The sequence below is a fragment of the Chlorocebus sabaeus genome, chromosome 18 (assembly GCF_047675955.1).
Source record: "Chlorocebus sabaeus isolate Y175 chromosome 18, mChlSab1.0.hap1, whole genome shotgun sequence".
NCBI classification, from domain to species: Eukaryota; Metazoa; Chordata; class Mammalia; order Primates; family Cercopithecidae; genus Chlorocebus; species Chlorocebus sabaeus.
Window position 1 is genome coordinate 32,151,213 of NC_132921.1, and position 25,162 is coordinate 32,176,374.

The window sequence follows — 25,162 nt, forward strand, 5'->3', positions numbered from 1 at the left end:
CCTCTTTATGACCCAGTAGACTCCATCTCATTTAGAAAGGACCCTTTTTACTTCACAGTTATGCCCATTAATAGCATGGTATATCTGAAAAACAATTTTATCAGTTGTTTCATGATCATCAAAAGTTACAAGAGCAAATCCTGTTTTCCACTCTGCCTGGCTTCCCTAACTTTTTAATTTATTATTATTATTTTTTGAGACGGAGTCTCGCTCTGTTACCTAGGTGTACAGCGGCATGATCTTAGCTCACTGCAACCTCTACCTCCTGGGTTCAAGCAATTCTCCTGCCTTAACCTCCTGAGTAGCTGGGATTACAGGCATGCACCACCATGCCCAGCTAACTTTTGTATTTGTAGTAGAGATGGGGTTTCACTACGTTGGTCAGGCTGGTCTCGAACTCCTGAGCTCAAGTCATCTGCCCGCCTCAGCCTCCCAAAATGCTGAAGTTACAGGCGTGAGCCACTGTGCCTGGTTCATAACTTCTGTCGTTTCAATCTTGTCACAATTTTCGAAGGAGTCTCTCAAATTATATTCTTCTGTCTCTTCCTTATTACTCTCAACAAATATTTTCTTTTTTTTTCTTTTCTTTTCTTTTTTTTTTTTTGAGATGGAGTCGCGCTCTGTTGCCCAGGCTGGAGTGCAGTGGCACGATCTCGGCTCACTGCAAGCTCTGCCTCCCAGGTTCACGCCATTCTCCCGCCTCAGCCTCCAGGGTAGCTGGGACTACAGGCGCCCGCCACCATGCCCGGCTAATTTTTTTGTATTTTTAGTAGAGACGGGGTTTCACCGTGTTAGCCAGGATGGTTTCGATCTCCTGAGCTCATGATCCGCCCACTTCGGCCTCCCAAAGTGCTGGGATTACAGGCGTGAGCCACCGTGCCTGGCAAACATTGTCTGTACTGTTGGATGAGCACCAGGCTTTACAGAATCCTCTCTAGAAACAGCTGTCTCTGGTTTCGCTACATGCCCATCAACCTTGTGTGCTTGAGCACACTTTGCTGCACCAGCGTAAGTCACAAAACCAAGGCCCCCGAGATGTTTTGTTTGGGAGTTTCTCATTATCACACAATCTGTGGGTGTGCCCCATTCCTCAAAATGCTCTCTTAAACTGGCCTCTGTAGTTTCAAAGCTCAGGCCACCAAGAACCAGTTTTCTCAACTGCCCTGATTCCCATGGGTCTTCCCCACCCCCACTGTCACTGGCTGCAGGGGCAGATGGTGATGGCCTGAGTCAGGCTGGGGGCAACTGGGTCACAGCTTTACCTCCACTTTGAGCTTTTTTTTTTTTTTTTTGAAGGTAATCTTAATGCTATTCAAATTCACAAATATGCTAATATAAATCACCAGTCCTATTTGTCTAAAGTAAGATTGTGTTCAACCCCTCCTTCAACATGGGACAGGAGTTTTGCTTCTTTTAGGCTCCCTGTACCCATTGTCAGGCACCTGTTGGCTCTGATCCGGAGCATCTGACCTGAGAATCTTTAGGTTCTATTGAAACATAAAGTTGTTAAAAGAAAAGCCCCAGAAAGAAACAACCAAGCGTGTTTTTTGACTCTATGTGAATTTTAATTTTTTTTTTTATCATACTTTAAGTTCTAGGGTACATGTGCACAACATGTGGGTTTGTTACATATGTATACCTGTGCCATGTTGGTGTGCTGCACCCATTAACTCGTCATTTACATTAGGTATATCTCCTAATGCTACCCCTCCCCACCACCCCCTCCCCACAATAGGCCCTGGTGTGTGATGATCCCCTTCCTGTGTCCAAGTGATCTCATTGTTCAATTCCCACCTATGAGTGAGAACATGCGGTGTTTGGTTTTCTGTTCTTGTGATAGTTTGCTGAGAGTGATGGTTTCCAGCTGCATCCATGTCCCTACAAAGGACACGAACTCATCCTTTTTTATGGCTGCATAGTATTCCATGGTGTATGTGTGCCACATTTTCTTAATCCAGTCTGTCACTGATGGACATTTGGGTTGATTCCAAGTCTTTGCTATTGTGAATAGTGCTGCAATAAACATATGTGTGCATGTGTCTTTATAGCAGCAGGACTTATACTCCTTTGGGTATATCCCCAGTAATGGGATGGCTGGGTCAAATGGTAGTTCTAGATCCTTGAGGAATCGCCACACTGCTTTCCACAATGGTTGAACTAGTTTACAGTCCCACCAACAGTGTAAAAGTGTTCCTATTTCTCCACATCCTCTCCAGCACCGAATTTTAAATTTTTAAATTTTATTTTAGTTTCAGGGGTACATGTGTGGGTTTGTTATAAAGGTAAATTGTGTCTTGCAGGGGTTTGAAGTATGGGTTGTTTTGTCACTCAGGTAATAAGCATGGTACCTGACAGGTAGTTTTTCGCTCTTCACCCTCCTCCCGCCCTCCACCCTGGTGTCTGTTGCCTTTTGTGTGTCCACGGGTACTCAACGTTTGGCTCCCACTTATAAGTGAGAACATGTGGTACTTGGTTTTCTCTTCCTGTGTTAGTTTGCTTAGAATAATGACCTCCAGCTCCATCCTCAGTGTGAATTTTAAAATCCCTTTATTCTTGAGAGAAGCAACAGTGTACTGCTGTGGTTTCTGTTAATGCAGTGGTTCTCCAAGTGTGGTCACCAAACCAGTCACATCCCAGTGTCACCTGGGAGCTTGTTAGAAATAGAAATTATTAGGCCCTGCTGCCGATGCCCAAAATGAGAAACTCTGGGGCCTGGGCCTGGGAATCTCGGCTCACTGCAACCTCTGCCTCCTGGTTCAAGTGATTCTCCTGCCTCAGCCTCCCGAGTAGCTGGAATTACAGGCGCCCGCCACCATGCCCAGCTAATTTTTGTATTTTTAGCAGAGATGGGGTTTCGCCATGTTGACCAGACTGGTCTTAAACTCTTGACCTCAGGTGATCCACTCACCTCAGCTTCCCAAAGGGATTAAGGGTGTGAGCCACCATGCCCAGCCTCCTTTTCTGCTGTTTTTAGAATCTTCTGCTACCATATCCACTGTTTCCACTACCAGATCCATAACCATCACCATAGGGACTGCCTGAGCTCCTTCCACCAAAACTGCCCCCTTTCATGGGTTCATAATTTGATTGCTGTTTCAACAATCAAAATGTTTTAACAAGTCTGCTGGGTGATTCCGACGCACACTGAAGTGTGAGAGCCACTGGTTTAATGAGGAAGCCTGTGGGAATACCTTGAAGCAAACAGAGAATCTTGGTTCAGCCAGGTAACTGATGGAAAGAGAAACTCTCGCTAATTGGTGGGGATGCAATTTTCTGGGGTCTTATTTTGGTTCCCCCTTGCAGTGGTGAGAAGATTCCTGTTGGCCAGATATGAAGGAGATATAGGTCCTGGAAATTATGGGGTGAGGGAGTGTTTTCATGGACCTCTCCGGAATGGAGCAAATCCACCTGGGGTTTCATTGACCAAATCTACCTGGGGGGCAAGGACGGCAGAGAAATCAAGTCCCCGTGTACCTCCAGATCAAGGAAGTCGAATGTTCCAAAGTACAGCTGTTGAAAAGGGTCAGGTTGTATCAGAGAGGAGTGTGTCTTGGTTTGGCCAGGACTTTTCCAGCTTTAGGACTGAAAGTCCCATGTCCCTGGAAGCTCCCCAGCCCTGGGAAAACCAAGACAGTTGGTCACTGGTCACTGTAGTTCAGTGACTGCCTGCTGGAATTACTTGGTGGGCTTTAAAAAATACTGATGCCTGGGCCTCTCTCTGGAGATAATGGTAGACTTGGTCTGGATGTTTAGAAGTTCCTCAGGTGATCCTAAGGTAGCCGGGGTTAAGAATGGCTGCAGCTGCTTGCCTGCCATTTCTCCTATTAAAAAAAATAAAACACAAAACATATACAAGTCAATGGTTCTAATGAGGTTGAACCCCTACCACACATTATATACAAAAATTAGCTCAAAATGGATCAATGACCTAAATAGAAAGGCTAAAACTATAAAATGCTTAAAAGAACATAAAGGGGTAAATCTTCATGACCTTAGATGTGGCAATAGATTCATAGATATAACACTAAAAGCATGAGTAAGAACAATAAGAATACACAAATTGGACTTCGTCAAAACTTTTGTGCACAAAGGACATTATCCAGAAAGTGAAAAGATAGCCCACAGAATGGGCTAGAATATTTGTAAATCATATATCTGATAATGGTCTAGTATTCAGAATATATAAAGAATTCTTACAACTCAGAAAAAGACAACCCAATGGAAAATGAGCAAAGGATTTGAATAGAAATTTCTCCAAAGAAGATATAAATCACCAACAAGCACACGAAAAGATGCTTAGCCTCATTAGTCATTAGGGGAATGCAAATAAAAACCACAAAGGACAGACCACTTCATACCTACTAAGATGGATCTAATAATAAATAACAATAATAATGGAAAATAGAAGTTGGTAAGGATGTGGAGAAATTGGAACCCTCATACATTGCTGGTGGGAATGAAAAATGATGTAACCAACAGTTTGGTGGTTCTTCAAAAAGTTAAACATAGAATTACCATAGGATGGCTGGGCTCAGTGACTCACGCCTGTAATCCTGACACTTTGGGAGGCTGAGGTAGGGGATCACTTGAGGTCAGGAGTTCAATACAAGCCTGGCCAACATGGCAAAGCCCTGTGTCTACTAAAAATACAAAAATTAGCCAGGCATGGTGGCGTGCGCCTGTAATCCCAGCAACTAGGGAGGCTGAGGCAAGAGAATCCCTTGAACCCAGGAGGCAGAGGTTGCAGTGAGCCACTGCACTCCAGCCTAGGAGACAGAGTAAGACTCTGTCTCAAAAAAAGAAAAAAAAGAAAAGAAAAAGAATTACCATATGACTCAGCAATTCTACTCCTAAGTATATACCCCAAATAACTGAAAGCAGATACCCAAACAGATAGTTGTGCACAGATATTCATAGTAGCATTATTCAAAATAGCCAAAACAGGGAAACAGCCCAAGTATCTATCAACAGGTGAATGGATAAACAAATTGTGGTATAACCATACAATGGAATATTATTCAGCCATAAAAAAGAACAAAATATTGATACATACTACAACATGGATGAACCTCAAAAACAATATACTAAGAAAAAGAAGCCAGTTATAAATGATCACAATAATGTATGATTCCATATATGTGAAATATTCAGAATAGGTAAATCCACTGAGACAGAAGGCAGATTAACATTGCCCAGGGCTGGAGGAGGATGGGATAGGGAATGAATGCCTAATGGGTGCAGGGTTTTCTTTTGGGGTGATGAAAAAGTTTTGGTATTAGACAGAGGTGGTGGTTGCAGAACATTGTTTAAATGGCTAATTGTATGTTACATGGATTTCACCTAAATTAAAAGAAAATCATCAGGGTACTCATATCTACAAAGTACATTTGAAATCAAGCTCTTTAGAAGTCAGAGTCTTCCACAGCTGGCCTTTAACTAGCCCCTGTAGCCTATGTTCTACCTCTCTCCTACTATTTTAATCGTTACTGCTACCATCACCATGATATTGCATGGGATCCCGTTGAATCCCAAAGCGTCATATATGCTCTGCCTCTGCTTCCAAGCTCACCAGTGTGCTTTGGGAAGTCTCCACCAGCTGTTCCAGCCCATGGTCCTCTCTCGGCTCCAATGCTCTTAACTTTATGCCCTTGCCACTCAAAGCATAGTACCTGCTTGGCATCCTCTGGGAGCTTGGAAGAAAGGCGGAAATTCGAGTTCCCGCTGCAGACACACTGAACAAGATCTTCAAATTATTTTAGTGCACATTAAAGTTTGAGAAGTGCTGGTTTGTACTAGTTGGCCCCAAGTCAGGCTGTGGATCAGAATCACTTGGTAAGCTATGCTTATGTATATTATACTCTTTCAATAATACATGCAGATGGTAAAATTATAAGCTGTACATATACAAAAAAGGGTGAAAAAAGTAAGTTTCCCTCCAATTTCAGTTCCTCAGATTTCCAGCCCAGAAGTCATCTCTCTTAATGTTTCTTGGGTATTCTTCCTCCTTCTATGCATATGCAAGCATATATGTACATATGTATTTCCTGCCCTCATTTTGATTTTACTCAAGTGATAAAATACTGTACACATGGATTTGCACTTTTCACTCAAAATTTTATCATGGAGATTATTTTAGCACATGTTGATCTACCCAATATTCTTCTTAGTGACTGCATAGCAGTTTTTGTAAAGTTGTATAGTTATAATATATGTAATTTATTTATGTTCAAACCATTGGCTGGGCACAGTGGCTCAAGCCTATAATCCCAACACTTTGGGAGACTGAGGCAGAAGGATTGCATGAGCCCAGAAGTTTGAGACAAGACTGGACAATGTAAAAAAAAAAAAAAAATTAATTGGGTGTGGTGGCATGCACCTGTGGCCCCAGCCACTCAAAGGCTGAGGCAGGGGGATTGCTTGAGCCTAGGAGGTCGAAGCTGCAGTGAGCTGTGTTCCTGCCACTGCACTCCAGCCTGGGAGACAGAGTAAAACCCTGTCTCAAAAACCCCTGCCCCGCTCCCCGTTCCCCTGCCCAAACCATTAAAGAACACCATATTGTTTATTACGGCGCTATGGTGGCTATCCTTTGTGTATATCTTTGAGCATATGATGTGCTAATTTCTATAGGATTAAAGAATTGCCAATTATGTGTGCTTTAAAGTGGTAAGAGAGAGTGCCGAATCCTCTCTAAAAAGAGGTACCAATTTACATTCTTGGAGAACTTTTAAAGACACAAAATTTGAGGCTACTCTGTATTTCAATTCATGAGAACTCTGTGGGCAGAGCCTGGGAATCTGCATTTTACTTCTTTGGTAATAGTGATATAAGAAATCTGCAGAATGGAGTGGGGAACCAGAGGGCAGATCTCCCTTGACCCCCAAGCTGCTATTCCTCTTGGGCTGCCTTGGGTTGCTATTTATCTATGCGACTGTTCTATCTCCTCACCACGGTGGAAGGTTCCTAAAGACAGGCCTCAGGATTGCTGCCTCCTTATGCTCTTACCCCAGCACAATGCATTGTACAACAATGTTTGTTGATGTTGAGTGTCTGTGGCGCATGTGATTTTTTTTTTTTTTTTTTAGTTCCATGGACCAAAGACAGAGGAGAATCCTGGGCCAGCCCCTTTCCATCCCTACTTCCCAGCCCAAGCAGAAAAGGACATCAATGATAGCTTTCTTTTCCAAGGTCTGACACAAAATATTATGAACACATTTCTCCTCCCAGCAGCTGTTTTGTAAGATGTATGTTTGCTTGGTCTGCGGTTAGTTAGTCCTGCTCCCCTGAAGTTCCTTCTGAAAAAACTTTGATGACAGTTCTTTTAACATGGATAGGATGTTTACAGGATGACAAGAAGATTAGTTGAGAATAACTTGCTGCTAACTCAATAATACAAATATGGTGTGGTGGCTCATGCCTGTAATCCCAGCACTTTGGGAAGCTGAGGCAGGTGGATCACTTGAGCTCAGGAGTTCTAAACCAGCCTGGGCAACATGACAAAACCCTGTCTCTACCAAAAATACAAAAATTAGCTGGGCATGGTGGCAGGTACCTGTAGTCCCAGCTACTCAGGGCTGAGGTGGGAGGATCGCTTGAGCCCGGGAGGTAGGGGTTGCAGTGAGTTGAGATCGTGCCACTGCACTGCAGCCTGGGCAACAGAGTGAGACACTGTCTTTTTTTTAAAAAAAATGTTAGATAAAAAAGGAATGAGCTGTAATGAAAATCCAGGAATACTAATGAAGCTTGGAAATCACCAAATCTCATCCATAGCACTACTGAGATAGCTGAATCTCAAGCCAGTCTCCCGCTCTAGGCCCCTCTCTAAGGATGGTGGGGAGGTGGCTTTTGTATTCTTTGATCTTGTCCGGATCTTTCAACATCTTGATTCTGACTCTAGTACCTGTTGCTGTGTTTTGGGTCCTGCTGCACACCAGGGTCTTCCTGCATGAGAGCTCACAGGCTTACTACAAAGGCTCAGAGACTAGCCTATCTCTTGCCCCATCCCTGGCCCTGCAATTACTTCGAGTTCAGTATTTTTGTTTGTTTGTTTGTTTTTGAGACGGAGTCTTGCTCTGTTGTCCAGGCTGGAGTGCAATGGTGTGATCTCAGCTGACTGCAACTTCTGCCTCCCAGGTTCAAGCAATTCTCCCTGCCTCAGCCTTCCAAGTAGCTGGGATTACAGGCATCTGCCACCACGCCCAGCTAACTTTTTGTGTTTTTATAGAGATGGGGTTTCGGGGTTTTGCCTTGTTGGCCAGGCTAGTCTCGAACTCCTGACCTCAGGCGATCCGCCTTCCTCGGCCTCCCAAAGTGCTGGGATTACAGGAGTGATAGAGTTTAGTTCTTAAAGTACAGGTTTCTGCATCAGACACACAGTGTTCCCCAATTTGCATTATTCATGAATTTCTCTTCCTGCTCTTAATTGCATGTTCAGATGCATGCATTCTGGAGTTGGGACATCCTTTAAGTGCCCTGAAATGTTTGCAGATGTGTACTAGATCAGTCCTGAAATGTTCGCAGATGTGTACTAGATCAGTCCTGAAATGTTCGCAGATGTGTACTAGATCAGTCCTGAAATGTTCGCAGATGTGTGCTAGATCAGTCCTGAAATGTTCGCAGATGTGTGCTAGATCAGTCCTGAAATGTTCGCAGATGTGTGCTAGATCAGTCCTGAAATGTTCGCAGATGTGTGCTAGATCAGTCCTGAAATGTTCGCAGATGTGTGCTAGATCAGTCCTGAAATGTTCGCAGATGTGTGCTAGATCAGTCCTGAAATGTTCGCAGATGTGTGCTAGATCAGTCCTGAAATGTTCGCAGATGTGTGCTAGATCAGTCCTGAAATGTTCGCAGATGTGTGCTAGATCAGTCCTGAAATGTTCGCAGATGTGTGCTAGATCAGTCCTGAAATGTTCGCAGATGTGTGCTAGGTCAGTCCTGAAATGTTTGCAGATGTGTGCTAGGTCAGTCCTGAAATGTTCGTAGATGTGTGCTAGGTCAGTCCTGAAATGTTTGCAGATGTGTGCTAGGTCAGTCCTGAAATGTTTGCAGATGTGTGCTAGGTCAGTCCTGAAATGTTTGTAGATGTGTGCTAGGTCAGTCCTGAAATGTTTGTAGATGTGTACTAGGTCAGTCCTGAAATGTTTGTAGATGTGTACTAGGTCAGTCCTGAAATGTTCGCAGATGTGTGCTAGATCAGTCCTGAAATGTTTGTAGATGTGTGCTACATCAGTCCTGAAATGTTTGTAGAAGTGTACTAGATCAGTCCTGAAATGTTTGCAGATGTGTACTAGATCAGTCCTGAAATGTTTGCAGATGTGTAGTAGATCAGTCCTGAAATGTCTGTAGATGTGTACTAGGTCAGTCCTGAAATGTCTGTAGATGTGTACTACATCAGTCCTGAAATGTCTGTAGATGTGTACTACATCAGTCCTGAAATGTCTGTAGATGTGTACTACATCAGTCCTGAAATGTTTGTAGATGTGTACTACATCAGTCCTGAAATGTTTGCAGATGTGTACTAGATCAGTCCTGAAATGTTTGCAGATGTGTACTACATCAGTCCTGAAATGTCTGTAGATGTGTACTAGGTCAGTCCTGAAATGTCTGTAGATGTGTACTAGATGTTTGCAGATATGCTTTGCTAATTATGTCAAGTGCTATTGAGAGTTTGAGTAATGTGACTACTGAGAACTGACCCTTGGAATTAGCCATATGGCAGGGTAGGGGTGAGGGGACATTAGCCTGATTGCAGAGGGTTCAAGAGGCAATGGGAGGAGACAAATGGGAGAAAACAAGTATAGAAGTCTTTCAAGGCATTTGGCTACAAAGGAGAGCAGAAAAATGGGGAAGAGCTGGAAAAGAAGGGGTAAAGGGAGCTCTTTGAGGAGTAATGGCACTCCTTTCCCTGTGAAACGGACCCCTATTCCCAGGTCACATCAACACTGATCAAGTCTTTCTTTCTTTCAACTTCTGTCACGCCCATAGCTGCTCTAGAGCCGCTCCCCGTAATCTCCTAAACCTACCTCACCACCAGCCTGCATTATCTTTATTGCCCTCTTTCTCCATCAATTTATTCATTATGTAGACCAAATGAGTACATTTCCAACAAAACTCAGGCATTTTTAGTAGGAGAATGAAGGGGTAAAATTGAGCAGACAATCGCGGGATTTTCTTTAGAGGGAGGGATTGGGGTTGGGATTGGGTATGACTCTGAACACTCCCAAATTAATACATTTTTGACCCATCACCCAGGTCTCTTGGAAACTGAGGTTCCAGAATCGGGAGCCCCTGAAGAATGTGCTTTTCATCTTGGCAGAAAGAGCTCGGGACCCCAATGCTAAAAAGCGTCACATGGCAATGAGAGGCCTGGGAACCATGGCCTGTGAAGCCCCTGACAAGGTAGGGAAGGAGAGTGGGGCTCAGCCAGCCCCCCAAGCCTCTCCAACCCTCTTGGTGTGGAGACTCCAGGGCTGGAGTATGGTCTCTGAGGTATTAGTTATCTATCACCCTGGAACAAACCACCACACACACTTAGCAGCTTACAGCAACACATGTTGATTATCTCGGTTTTCGCTGGTCAGGAGTCCAGGTGTAGCTCAGCTGGGTCCTCTGCTCAGGATCTCACCAGGCTGCAATCAAGTGTCTGCCAGACTGCATTCCTTCCTGAAGCTCAGGGTTCGCTTACACAGTTGTTGGCAGAATTCAGTTACTTCCCATTGCGGGACAGAGGTTTCTGTTTTTTTGACTGCTGTGTGCTGGGGGCCACTTTCAATGCCTAGAAGCCACTCTCTCACAGCATTATGTAGACCAAATGAGATGTTCGTAGATGTGTACTAGATCTTTGTTTGTAGATGTGTACTAGATGTTTGTAGATGTGTAGATGTGTACTTGCTTCCTCCAGGCCAGCAGGAGGGTGTCGCCTCCTCCTGTCTGCTAAGATAGAGTGTTATGGGCTGGGCTGCGGTGCCTCACGCCTGCAGTCCCAGCACTTTGAGAGGCCAAGGCGGGCGGACCACTTGAGGTCGGGAGTTCAAGACCAGCCTGGCCAACATGATGAAACCCCATCTCTTTTGTATTTTTGTAAACATACAAAAAATTAGCCAGGCATGCCTGCAATCTCAGCTACTCGGGAGGCTGAGGTGTGAGCAGAGATCACACCAGGCACTCCAGCCTGAGCAACAGAGCGAGACTCCATTTCAAAAAAAAAAAAAAAAAAAGAGTCTTATGCAATATAAAGTCATGTCTGTAGTCTGGAAGCGAGTCACAGGTTCCTTCTGCACTTAAGGGAGGAGACTCATTCAAGGTGTCACTCATTCAGGGTCATCCTAGGCTCATGTCACCTCAGCAATATCAGTTGTGGGAGACAGAGCTGCAGGAAAGATAAACTCACAGTTGTTACCCTTCCTGATAAATTTAAGTGATTTTTTTCTAGTAATGTATGTTTGTTTCATAAAAGATGTTTTTTCCACCTCCTCCTTTACCATCTGTCAACTTCAGTGCTCATTTTGTCTCCTCCCCACTATACAGGTACCTAGTTCTCCCCAGGCCCTGAGATCGCCCAGGTCTGCCGCCCTATTTGAAGAGCCCTACCCAGCCTCACCCACTCACATGCCACACTCCAGATCACTCTTTCTGTTTTCCTTCCTAGGCTGAGTTGGGCTCTTAGGTTGGGTTAATGGAGCTTTTCTATTTTAATGAGAATTGTGCAGATCTTGAAAAAAAGCCTTGGTCTCTTAATTCAAGTCCTAGGTTATTAGTAGCCTAGATGTGGGGTTGCTTTTCAACCCATGGAGAGCAATTCCTGTGCTATTAATGCTTTCAAACATTGGTGACAGGTGAGAAAGCATAAGAAAATTGTCCTCGACCTGCTGGTGTATGGATTGTATGACCCTGTGAGTTTGGAAGTCATTCATGAGAGTATGAAGACTCTGACCGTCGTTCTGGGCAAGATCCAGGGGAAAGGTTTGGGTTCCTTCTTCATAGACATCACACTTCAGACCAGGACTTTGTTAGATGATGTAAGTAAATTAGAAAAATTCTGCTTTATTGAAATCAAAGTGGGATTAGAAATGTGACTGTGGGGCCGGGCGCGGTGGCTCATGCCTATAATCCCAACACTTTGGAGGCCAAGGTGGGTGGATCACGAGGTTAGGAGACAGAGACCACCCTGGCCAACATGGCGAAACCCTGTCTTTACTAAAATACAAACAACTAGCTGGGCCTGGTGGTACACGCCTGTAGTCCCAGCTACTCAGAAGGCTGAGGCAGAAGCATCACTTGAACTTGGGAGGCAGAGGTTGCAGTGAGCTGAGATCGCACCACTGCACTGCGGCCTGGCAATAGAGCAAGATTCCATCTCAAAAAAAAAAAAAAAAAAAAAAAAAAAGAAATGTGAGCTGTGGGTGGTTTGTTGCTGTAGGAACAAGGTCTCTATTATTTACTTATTTATTAACACATCTTGTTGAGAGACTAGTGCTGTGCTAGGGTTGGGAGGACATATAAAGATGCATAGAATTTTATCTCTACCCCTCAAGGGTTTTTTTGTTTGTTTGAGACAAGGTCTCACTCTGTCGCCCAGGCTGGAGTGCCATGGCGTGCTCTCGGCTCACTGCAACCTCCACCTTTTGGGCTCAAGTGATCCTCCCACCTCAGCCTCCCAAGTAACTGGGACTACAGGCACATGCCACCACGCCTGGCTAATTTTTGTATTTTTGGTAAAGATGGGTTTTCACTATATTGCCCAGGCTAGTCTCAAACTCCTGGGCTCTAGTGACCCACCTGCCTCGGCCTCCCAAAGTGTTGGGATAACGGGTGTGAGCCACTACGCCTGGCGAGTGTTCATCTTAACAGAGAAGTGGGTATATGTACACTGATAATGATGTACACTGATTGACTAACATGTAGTCAATGCTCTCTTATAAATGTGGCAATAGCAATGATTAGCATTTAGTGAGCCCTCACTGTGTGCCAGGCACAGTGCTAGGCAGTTTACATGAATCATCTCATATAATCATCACAATAACCCTGTGAGATGGGCACTGAAATTATCTTCACTTTGTAGACAAGGAAACCAAAGCACAGAAAGGTTAGAACTTGCCCAAGTTCACAGAGCCAGGAAGTAGCCATGTCACCAGCTCCTCTGACTATAGGGCTGCACTCTTAACTCTCAGATGACAAGTCAGGCTAAGCAAAAAGTGCACCGGCACATTGTTCAGTCCGAAACTGAGAAGTGTCAGAGACCCTGACTGCAAGCTAACAAGTTAGCCTGCCAGTTATTCTGTCCCTGAAAGACAAGACCTACAGAACAGCGAACAGACCTTTTATTTACTCCCAGAGAGATTTGCAGCATGTCCCCAAGCCCTAATTCTCTCTGGAGCCACATGGCGAGAGCCAGATGTGTCAGCAGCACAGGAGGGGAGAAGAGGCCTTGACCTTATGTAACTTGGAGCTCACATAGGAGCTGGGCACATGTGTCCCACCTGCTCCAGAGACACAGAGGGATTTTTGCTCTTGAATGTAAGCCAGTCCTCTCTGGGGAGGGAGCGAGGAAAGGTCCCTACTTAGCACACTGGAGTGTAAGCAGATGTCTCTGGGGAAATGGCTCTAAATCTCTTGGAGGTGCCATCTGAACTTCCAGAACGTGTTTGTCGTTCAACCACTTTTTTTTTTTGAGACAGGATCTCGCTCTATTGCCCAGGCTGGAGTGCAGTGGCCTAGGAACACAACTCACTGCAGCCTCAACCTCCCAGGCTCAAGTGATCCTCCCACCTCAGCCTCCTGAATGGCTGGGACCACAAGTGCATGCCACTGTGCCTGGCTAATTTTTGTAGTTTTTGTAGAGATGGGGTCTCACTGTGTTGCCCAGGCTGGTCTCTAACTGGGTTTAAGCAATTCTTCTGTCTCAGCCTCCCAAAGGGCTGGGATTTCAGGCATGAGACATGTGCCTGGCCTTCAACCATTTTTTTAAAACCCTAGTTGTCTGGAATTTTTGAGCAGAAATCCCTGGCCACGTAGAAACACAGAAATTCTTATGCAGAGCTGTTTGCTGACAGTTTATATCTCGATTACAGATAGCACTCTTCACTATCTGAGGCCCGTCCGTAGGAGGACGGGCATCTGTTTTACATGTCTATACATCTTATAGCATTAGGGTATGGCTTTGGATGGGTACAGTATCCATTAAAGTTAGTTAAACACACGCGCACACACACACACACACGCACACACACACACCCTCACTGATAGAGCAGTGAAGATAATACAACCCTAAGCCAGGCATGGTGGTGTGTGCCTGTAATCCCAGCTACTCAGGAGGCTGAGGCAGGAGGGTCACTTGAGCCCAGGAGTTGGAGGCCAGCCTGGGCAATGTAGCAAGATGCTGTGTCTAAAAAAAATAAAATAAAATGCAATCCTAAGGCAATTTCGGTATGTATCATGTGCTAAATTTTAAAAATATACTTCACGATACCATTAGTGGTCCTCAGTCTTGTTGGGTCTCTGTGACCCCCAGTTCTTGGTGCTCCTTCCCCACTGTGAAGGCCCACCCCAGCCCTCCTCCCTCTGGTTTACCTGGAGGAGGGCTTAGACTACAAAACCTGTGCACCAGGAGTCAGGTGTTTGGGTTACTATACTGGCTCTGTTACCTGACAGTGTGATTTTGGGCAAGTTCCTTAAGTGCCTTGGGCCTTGTTCTCCTCACCTGGAAAGGTAATACTTGGACCAAATAGCTCACCTTGGAAAGAAAGAGAGGGTGGCGTCCACTGAAATGCACTCAGGGACAAACCAACCAATCAGACTGGAATCAGGGAGAGGTGGGAGGGTGTTGGGGGAAGAAACATGATTATTATATCCACTGCAGATAGGAGAAACTCAGACCAAAAGCAAAGAGAAGAGACTTGGCAAAAATGCTGGAGTAATAAGCAGGGAACTGGTTGAATGAATTTTGGTGCAGAAAAGAAAAAGAGAAAGAAGAAAAGAAAAAGAAAAATGAAAACTCCTTTGTGTATTGACATAGAAAGAGCTCTCAGACTGATGAACACTCAAGGTGCATAACAACAGTGGCGTGTGCTTCCATATATGTAGAAAAGAGGGAAAGGATCACATGATATACATCTTTCTTCTTTATTTTTGGGCGAGATATACACAAAACATAACTTTATTAGCTTGTGGGGAGGAAAATTTGGTGGCCAATGGAGAGGAGTAGGAAGTAGATCTACTTGTTCTATAAAGCTTTTTGGTTATTTTGAATTTTGGGAACTTTATAAATGTATTCTATCTCCAGAACACGAAATAATGAACAAAAAATCTGGGAATGTGGGAGTAGCACTAGTGATTTCCCAGGCTAGTCCTCTCATCTGCTGGAAAAGAGGTTCATTGAAGGCTTTGGGCCCTCTTCAAGCCATCCCCACCCACCCAGTTAAGTGCTTTAGACCAGATCTCACCGCCCACCCTGTAATGTACAGCCAAGATTGACGGCTGTGATGTGTTCTGATTGACAGCTGTGATGTGTTCAGATGCAATTGCCTTTTGGTAATGACCTGGCTTTCTTATTGTTTTGTCGACGGGGACCACAGGAGAATGACAGTCTGAGATACTCGGCCTTTGTTTTGTTTGGGCAATTGGCTGCCTTTGCCGGGAGGAAATGGAAAAAATTTTTCACCGGTCAGGTTAAGCAGACACGAGATTCCCTCCTGATCCATTTACAGGACAGAAACCCCCAGGTTGCCAAGGTAAGGCCTTGACTCTGCAACCAACAGAGTGACATCTCCATGCTATTCATAAAGGGAGTTGCGAGTTGAGACGCCAGACCCTGGGGTTCCTGCTAGCACTGCTGTAGATACTTAGCAGCATTTCTGTATGCATCCTAGACAAGGTGCCTCTTCAGTGTGTAATCTCTCTTTGAGCAAAAGTGTTATTTTCCATCTGCCCCACCTGCCCAAGCCCAGTACCTGTCAATGCTAGATAAGCTCAGGGTAATGGGGTTGGGGGCAGAGAGGCACAGATTTAATCAGTGGTGCAGCAGCCCACATAATGAGGATATTTATTCATGCCCAATTAGCTTTTGTCATTGTGCTTGGTATAGATTTCCCACCTATAGCTGCTTTTCTTTTGTTTCTTTTCTTTCCTTCCTTTCTTCCCTCCCTCCCTCCCTCCCTCCCTCTCTCGCGCTCTCTCTCTCTCTCTTTCTTTCTTTCTTTCTCTTTCTTCCTCTCTCTCTTTCTTCTTTCTTTCTCTTTCTCCTTCCTTCCTTCGTTCCTTCCTTCCTTCCTTCTCTCTTTCTTTCTTCTTCTTTTTTTTTTTTTTTTTTTTTTTCCTGAGACAGAATTTTGCTCTTGATGCCCAGGCTAGAGTGCAATGGTGGGATCTCAGCTCACTGCAACTTCAGCCTCTGGGGTTCAAGTGATTCTCCTGCCTAAACCTGCTGAGTAGCTGGGATTACAGGTGCCCACCACCATACCCTGCTAATTTTTTATATTTTTAGTAGAAATGAGATTTCACCACGTTGGCCAGGCTGGTCTCGAACTCCTGACCTCAGGTGATCCACCCGCCTCAGCCTCCCAAAGTATTGGGATTACAGGCGTGAGCCACCTCGCCTGGCTCCACCCATGACTTATTAATTTCTTCTGGTAGTTTTGTTTTATTCTTGGAGAAAATGTGTCCTAACAAGGTTGGATCAACTTCAGGCCTGCTTTGGAGTGGGACTTGGTGAACGTTTCAAACCATTTGGGAGAAAAGCTTTCTACCAAACCACTTGCCTTCTTTAAGTTACTGAGAGAGAAATTAAATTTCGGAATCCAGTACTACTTTTGATGAGATAATAACAAGGGCTGTGCTAAACTATAAAGCTATGCCCTTCCCGCCAGTCCCCAAATTATAGACATGGCCGTCCTATAAGCATACATCCTTTAAGATTCAAATGTTGAAACTACCTGGAAGTTACTTTCACACCTTCAGTGGCCCCCTGACCACAGATTGGGTGCAACCTCTGGGATACTTTTCCTTGCTTGGGATTATAGAATGCTCTAATAAATAAAATAGTAACATTATTTTTCTCAGGCTTGCAAAACAACATTTCGAGCCTGTTCTCCATATCTGAAACTAAGGCAGGAATACAGCTTCCAGAGTGAAGAAGATCAAAGGAACACTAAGCTCTACCGGCAGCTGGTGAGTGAGCCAGGGTAGGAGAGAATTCTCTTCCGGTCCCTGCCCTCCTGGTGGTTAACACGGAAGGTGGCCAAGCACAAGAAAGAGATACCCCCCATAAAATGACTCAGGCCAACTATGTTTTTTTTCTTTCTTTTTTTTTTTTCTGGGCAGAGTCTTGGTCTGTCACCCAGAGCAAGTGCAGTGGCACCATCTCGGCTCACTGCAGCCTTCACCTCCAGGTTCAAGCGATTCTCGTGCCTCAGCTTCCTGAGTAGCTGAGATTACAGGCGTGCGCCACCACACCCGGTTAACTTTTGTATTTTTAGTAGAGATGGTATTTCACCATGTTGCCCAGGCTGGTCTTGAACTTCTGATCTCAAGTGATCTGCCTGCCTTGGCCTCTCAAAGTGCTGGAATTACAGGTGTGAGCCAGCATGCCCAGCCAAGCCAACTATGTTTTGATTGTAATTGACCCATCATACAACGTAAATGACAAAACGCCTAGAGGATCAAGCACGTGATATATTGGCAGTTCCAGTTCAGGTCACTAGCTGGACGCAGGTGATGCCTCCACCTGTCCTGCTTATCCACATGCCCTGCACTGACCACTGCCTACTAGTTACATAGTCAAGGAAGTTTGCTGAATCCCGCCCTCATGCGTACCTTTGCTAATTTCTTTCAGAGCCATTATCATCCAGAGATCCTGCAGTTCTTCTACGCAAATAAAATTCTGTAAGCGCAGAGCAGCAGGGAAATGGTTCTATGTGAGTGCATTGCTGAGCCATCGTGTTCCCCTGTTTTATCTCACTGGATGCCTCTTCTTGCCTCTTGGGATTGTAATGGAAAAGAGGGTGCTGGGAGAGCAATCAAAGGCAAAAATAATACATGGAATTGTATGATTATATCTAAAGTAAAATTCTAGACTGCTTTCACTTGTTTCATTTCCTCCCCATACAAATTTGATGAGCAGGTACACACTTTCTTTAAAACATTCCAAGTGTATATAGATTCAGTGCTTATTTCTCAGCTTTTTCTTTCTTAGGTTCATCTCTGTCACCTAGCTTTTATTTTTAACACTCAATTTCTGAGGCTTAGGAGAATACTTGTTACCTTAAGGTTTTTGTTTTTTGTTTCTGTTTTTTTTTTTTTTTCTGGTTTTTGTTTTTGTTTTTGGTGTATTTGCTATTGATACCTTTTCTTGCCAAGATTTATTTAAAGTTGGCCAAGATACCAAGAAGGTGGCTTGCAGGGGTATCTTTAGTGTCTCATAATTGTAAACAGTCATTGCTTTCAAGATCATCCGAAACAAGAATTAATAGAGAGAAAAAATATATAAAGCATGTGTTGAAAATCCTCATGCTCATGATAACTTAAGGGATAACAATAGTAGGTAACACTTACTGAGTGCTTACAATTTAGTGGACACGGTCAAAGTGCTTTTTGTAAGTTCTATTTAATACTTGCGACAACCCTATGAGATAGTAAGTACTACTATTGTTCTCATTTTATAGATAGAAAGCTAAGACACGGGGAAATTAGGTAACTTGCCCCAGATAACTCAGTGAACAGTGGAGCTGGAATTCAAATGCGTACGGTCTGATTTCTTGAGCCCATACTCAATAACCATGCCATCCTGCCTGTCCGTGGAATAACTGATGGATGGTTAGAAATGTTAAAAACAAAACAAACGCAAACGTCTCTGCTTCTGCTCCTCTACTAAGCCCATTTAACTTTTGCTTTTATATGTACTAAGTATACATTTTCATTAATTTATGTGAGCTGAGTGTATGTTTTTATTAATTACTTTTTGGCTATTAATGCCAATTATTTTGGTGATCAATCCTAGTTATCTGAGGAGTCATATCACTCATAAAAATCACAAGAAAAATCTCTTAGTCCCGCTCACCCTCCCTCCAACCAGATTGCATCCCAGGCTTCTATAGAAACTCTGGTACCACCCCTGAACTCAGTATCCAGGCCACACCCAGAGTGTTTTGTTCAAGACAATTTAAAACACGAGAGATTATTAAAACTACAGCAGGATCTTAAACAGCATTCTGAGAACCAGGAACTCAATTTTCTGCTGTAGCTCCCAGGGACAGGGTGGTGTGACACAGATGTGGGGGTGAGGAAAGGCCTAGGCGAGATGAGGATGTGGGAGATGGCAGACGGAGTGGCAAGTGCCAGGCAGGAATGGATTTTCTTCCTTCCTGTTTTGAATCTGAAGAACATGACAGCAAGAGATTTTAGGAGGGACACAGGCTCAAGGGGGTGTGGGTGGTTCTGAGCTGTAAGCCCCCTGCCCCTCCCAGCACCTGCTCCCTGGATGTTGGCCTCTTCGAAATTTTGTTGCAAGGTTAGTTTAAACTTGATGCAGTTCCATTAAGTGATCAGTGAGTGGTCTGAGAAATGACTGCATGTGGCTGGCATTCAAAAAGGTGGGGATAAGGCGAGATGGGTGGGGTTACGTGGTATAGAGTAGAAAAACCTATGCAGTTAACGTCACTGTATTGGTTAAAATTGTGGAAGATGTGGTTGAATTATTTGACTTTAAGATTCCACAGTAACCTTTTATTTTGGTGGCCCCCAATGAGTCATGCCTCCTGATACTCATGTCCTTGTTTAGTCCCTTCTGTTTGAATCTGGGCTGCCTTTGTGACTTGCTTTAATCAGGAGATTGTGATAAATGGCACTGTGCTGGGCCTAGAACCCTGGCAGTTTCCTCGTTTGAGTTGTGGGGGAAGCCAGCTGCCACATAAGATGTTGAACTACCAGGAACAAAGGAGAGTGCCTGAGATCACCATGTGAAGGAGAATGGAGACACCCAACCCACAGCAGAGTCCGAAGCCCAGACACATGACACAAGTTGTCCCTTCCAGCCAGACCCTAGCCATTGAAGCTACTCCAGTTGACCCCATATGGAAAAGAGACAAGCGTCTCTGTCAAGCCCGTCTCAATTGCAGAAGCATGAACAAAGAATCAAATGATTGTTGTTTTAAGTCATTAAACTTTGGGATAATTTGTCACACAGCAATAAGTAACCAAAGAAGATTCCTTATTATTAACTGTTATCTTGGCTAATTTTGGTTTGCTCTTCATAAGTCCTCTTTGAGTTTAAATTCTATTTCCAGAAATTTATGTTATCATGAAATTTGGTGGCAAGAGCAAGGGACCATGTTGTTTTTGTTTGTTTGTTTTGTTTGTTTTTTTCTGTTTCTCACCATACCTATCACAGGGCCTGGCCACGTGATTAAGGAACATTTGCTCAATGACTAAGTGATTCCAAATTGCAGAGGGAATGAAGTCCATCGTTCAGTCTGCCATTTCAGGCTTTCAACCTTCCTTTTCTTCTGTTACTCTCTTTGCTTCAGCCAAGTTTGGCTCTTTTCTCTTCTTTCAACATGTCTTGGTCTCCTACACCCCCTCACCTTGGCTCAATCTGCTATTTCTGTGTTGAGTCCCCTCACCTGTGCACACCCACCTGGACTCACACACACACACATTTCACATGTATATCTTATCTGTACTCCAACGCCTAGGTCAAAGTCCTGATCAGTCGGGGAGAGCTCGAGTCTCTGAATTCCCAGAACATTCTAGCGATATTATACCACTTATATCTTATCTGAAAGGTTTTTTTTTTGTTTCCCTATATGTCTTTTTATGGTTTTTTTTTTTTTTTTTTTCCTGTTAAGATTGAAACTATGGAAGAAGGCAGGGCTCTATCTTGTACATCATTTGTATCTCCCTGGTGACTGCAAAAGCACTCTGTAAATGAATGTTGATAAGGGGGAAAAATGTCAGAAAGTCATCTGAAGCTGTCACTCCTTCCTGGGAGGAGCCCATTTTGACAAGTGAGAGTCATCGATTTCATTCCTTATAACCAATGTACAGGTTACTTTTATGCTTGTGCATTTCAAGTTTCCCCTTCCCCGTGTTTATCTGAATGCCAACCCAAAGGTAATGTTTTGACATTTCTTAATTTTGAATATTAATTTTGAACCTTATTGAGCAGTTGAATGAAAGACAGAAAAAAGGAATGTTCAAGTGCCCCGCCCCCCATGCTAAGTGCTGAGGGTAGACCTATGCTTGGTCCCTTGTGTCTCTGGCACTCACGAGATGGGTCTTTCTTTCTTTATTTTTATTTTTGAGATGGAGCCACGCTCTGTCACCCAGGCTGGAGTGCAATGGCATGATCTCGGCTCACTGCAACCTCCACCTCCCAGGTTCAAGCAATTCTCCTGTCTCAGGCTCCTGAGTAGCTAGGATTGCAGGTGCCTGCCACCATGCCCAGCTAATTTTTGTATTTTTAGTAGAGACGGGGTTTCACTATGTTGGCTAGGCTGGTCTCGAACTCCTGACCTCAAGTGATCTGCCCACCTTGGTTTCCCAAAGTGCTGGAATTACAGGCGTGAGCCACTGCATCAGGCTGAGATAGGTCTTTCTTAAAGGGGAGAGGGAAGTGGTGGAGAGAGAGGAGAGAAAATGACAAAGGAGGTGGCTGAGAATCTAACAGGTGTGACCAATTCTGCTAATCAATGAGAGCAGAAGCCTGTGAACTTCCAGTCAATAGACTACTTAATTGGGGGAACGCTTTACACGTTATAAAAAAGCACTGGAGTGTTTGGAAAGTGAGAAACAACAGCTATGTAGGGTAGGTAGCAGTTAGTGTTGTATGGAAGACAGATATTTGTGCGTTTCTGCATTTTCTAAGTTTGCTGCAATGAGCATGTATTACTTTTATAGTTATAAAACACATGCAAAAGTGCCCTTTTAAAATGAAAAAAAGTCCATGAGTGTAAGTGATATACATGCTTGGAAAGCCTGGGATGGTCATTGTTTACCCTCGGTAGTATGTGTTTGCCTTTGTCCTTTTGAGACATTTTGTTTTAATCTGTTGATGACAATAACCTGTTGATAATATAACTTGATGACAAATAAAGTGACTTATGATTATCATTTTATTTATGTTACTGAACTTACATTAATTCTGTCTGACCACAGTAGAGTAAATCTTTTGTTCCTTTATTTACATGTTAAATGGTTTCAGAAAATCCCTGGGTTCTAGATAAATCCAACACATCCTAATTTACTGAGGAGAGATGATTTGATATGCAAAGACACCTACTATTTACCAAGTTAAGCACAGACTCCCAAGCCAGACTTCTAAGATTCCTTATAATAAACACTAACCTAGAATTTCCCATGATGCTCCCTCATTTCCTACTGTCTGGAATACTTTCCAGTTCCTTGTTTCTATCAGCCATTCCCTGGCCTGATTCCAAATGCCATTTTCTTCAGAGGTAGAGCAGAGCTGCTAGGAGGATGCAGCCTGGCTCTACCATTTAGCCAGGTGTGAGCAAATCAGCGCATCAAGCCTCAGTGTGCTGATCTGTGAAATGGAGACGATAACCCAATGCATAGAATTGCTGGGCTGCAAAGATTCAATTAAGTCACACTGAGCACTCTTGGTACATAGAAGGTGCTCAGGAAATGTTAATTATTTTTGTTCCTCATTCCTAACACACTCTCCAGATAGTATTTCTGCTCTTCTTGAAGCTGCCCAGGTCTTCAGACAGGTCCATTGGTATTTGAGCGTTACCCTGATCCACCAGTCCTGGAGATAGCCTCCGTATCCTTTATTAGTTCTCCAAGAATGTGGCTGTGAGTCTTGCCTGACATGGGTGTTCAGTAAAGATTGGTTGAATTCATTGAGTTGCAAATGCTGGCTTTTTGACCAAGTAGGAATCTGTCACCTGATAGGTTTTGGAATTTTTATAAAGATAAGAATCATAACAATGAGAATAGCAAGTGGTTCTTTCCCACTCCACCCTTTCGGGTGTGTGATCGCTCAGAGTGGGAGCAGTGCCTTTTTACACACTCTTGAGGTGGTTTCAATAGATCCTGTTCATTCCATCCTAATATTCCCAACAGCTCTGTTAAGAATTCCGTATTGTATCTTTTAAGCAAGCTCTTGTTAATAATTAACACCTCACCTTCTGTTTCTGAGGGTGATGCTATTAATCATGTTCCTTTCAAGCAGATGAATTTCCTATAGCAGTTTGCAAATGTTAACTAGGTAATGGCCCAAATGTCTCCCTGCAAGAAGAAAATGTTTTTCAGAAATGCGGATCAGAGAGTTAAAAATGTCATTTCCTAAGCAACACTGCTAGAGGCACATGCCTTTGCCACAGCAAAACTGCGATCAGAAATCCAAAGTTTTTAACATGCCGGCCTGACTGCATCAGCAGATATGACCAGACGCTGGAAGAGGAGAGAAGCTCAATCTCAAATGTGACATCGTGGCGGCCGAAAGGACACTACATTTGGTATCAGAAGACCTGGCTTTACACTCTGACTCTATCATTTACTAGCTGCTTATCTTGAGCAAGTCACATAACCTCTCAGAGCCTCAGGGTCTTCACTTGTCAAGTGGAGGTAAAACCCACAGCACAACAGACTCTGATGATCGGATGAGAAAGTCTGTGTAAATTGTGGAACATTACTCCCAAATGGAGTGTTCCTATTTGCATGATAGCCACTCATGATTGGAGACTATTTATACAAGGTGAAGGGTGGAGAGAATGAAATAAGATGTTAACACAGATCTCAATTTATTTATTTGAGACAGAGTCTTGCTCTGTTGCCCAGGCTGGAGTTCAGTGGCGCCATCTCTGCTCACTGCAAATTCCGCCTCCTCGGTCCAAGCAATTCTCCTTCCTCAGCCTCCCAAGTGGCTGGGATTACAGGCACAAGCCACCATGCCCGTTAATTTTTATATTTTTAGTAGAGACGGGGTGTCGATCAGGCTGGTCTTGAACTCCTGACCTCAAGCTATCTGCCCACCTCGGCCTCCCAAAGTACTGGAATTACAGGTGTGAGCCACTGTGCCCAGCCTACTTGTGGCCAGGTGCCACAGATTTTAATTTAAAATAAATAATAATAAAATAATATAAATAAATAAATACTATAAATAAAAATAAATAAAAAACAAAAGCACCAAGTAATCACTACACATAAATATCTTAAAAATATAAACTCAATAAAATTAGGTAGATACATTATTTTACATAAGGTTGTTTGTTCCAGATACTAAGTACCCATTACATGTCAAATAGGATTCAGTTTACAAGTTTAACATCTATCTAGTCTGTACAATTTAGTTACATCCAAACTTTTTTGGTATGATAGAAAGAATAACATTCAGAAATTGTGGAAAACCTGACTCTTTTCCTTTAAGTTACTCTAATAGTAAGATCAAGTTGAAGTAGCCTGGGTGTGGTGGATCACGCCTGTAATCCCAGCACTTTGGGAGGCCGAGGCGGGTGGATCACGAGGTCAAGAGATGGAGACCATCCTGGCCAACATGGTGAAACCCCGTCTCTACTAAAAATAGAAAAGTTAGCTGGGCGTGGTGGCGCAAGCCTGTAGTCCCAGCTACTCAGGAGGCTGAGGCAGGAGAATGGTGTGAACCCAGGAGGCGGAGCTTGCAATGAGCTGAGACTGTACCACTGCACTCCAGCCTGGTGACAGAGCGAGACTCTGTCTCAAAAAAAAAAAAAAAAAAAGTTTAAGTCAAAAACTAATTAAACTCCATTAGGGAAAAATGAAAATTTTATATGTTTGGATTTAAATCTACTAGAGTGACAGCTGATTTACTAGCTCCCAATAAGCCTGAGAAGAGGAAGTCTAGGAATGTGAGATTTTCTGATGAGTAAGATGTACACACTGTGTGGACTGGTGGATTAAATTAATTCAAAGCTAGTGAGCTTATTTTACAACTTAAGGGAACAAATTCAATTTCCTAAATAAAAATTTTATGACTTAAAGGAACAAACACAATTTCCTATAGTAAACACAGTTTGCTTATTTACATGGTTAAATGATTTATATTTATGTCTGGTGTCCTCCGATTAACTATCAGTAAACAAAGAGAGGGTTTTATTATGAAGGTAATGGAATTTGCATAGTTAAATCTGTTTAATCTTAACAGACCTTTGCCCTACCTGGATCTGTGATTATT

General features: G+C 43.6%; 1 protein-coding gene across 6 annotated transcripts in view; it reads left to right on the forward strand.

Moving 5' to 3' along the window:
- Window positions 1–22,103, forward strand: part of MRO (maestro) — a 32,336-nt gene extending 10,233 nt beyond the window's left edge. For 5 of the 6 annotated variants that reach the window (XM_007974000.3, XM_007973999.3, XM_073006289.1 and 2 more), the window contains 6 exons: window positions 7,083–7,185; window positions 10,249–10,395; window positions 11,832–12,014; window positions 15,570–15,725; window positions 17,053–17,160; window positions 17,825–22,103. In XM_007974000.3, coding sequence (XP_007972191.1) covers window positions 7,087–7,185; window positions 10,249–10,395; window positions 11,832–12,014; window positions 15,570–15,725; window positions 17,053–17,160; window positions 17,825–17,878 — 747 coding nt within the window. In that variant the 5' untranslated portion in view covers window positions 7,083–7,086 and the 3' untranslated portion in view covers window positions 17,879–22,103. The remainder of the gene's footprint in view (window positions 1–7,082; window positions 7,186–10,248; window positions 10,396–11,831; window positions 12,015–15,569; window positions 15,726–17,052; window positions 17,161–17,824) is intronic. The other variant, XM_007973996.3, reaches the window with a different exon arrangement.
- Window positions 22,104–25,162: the final 3,059 nt, after the last annotated feature.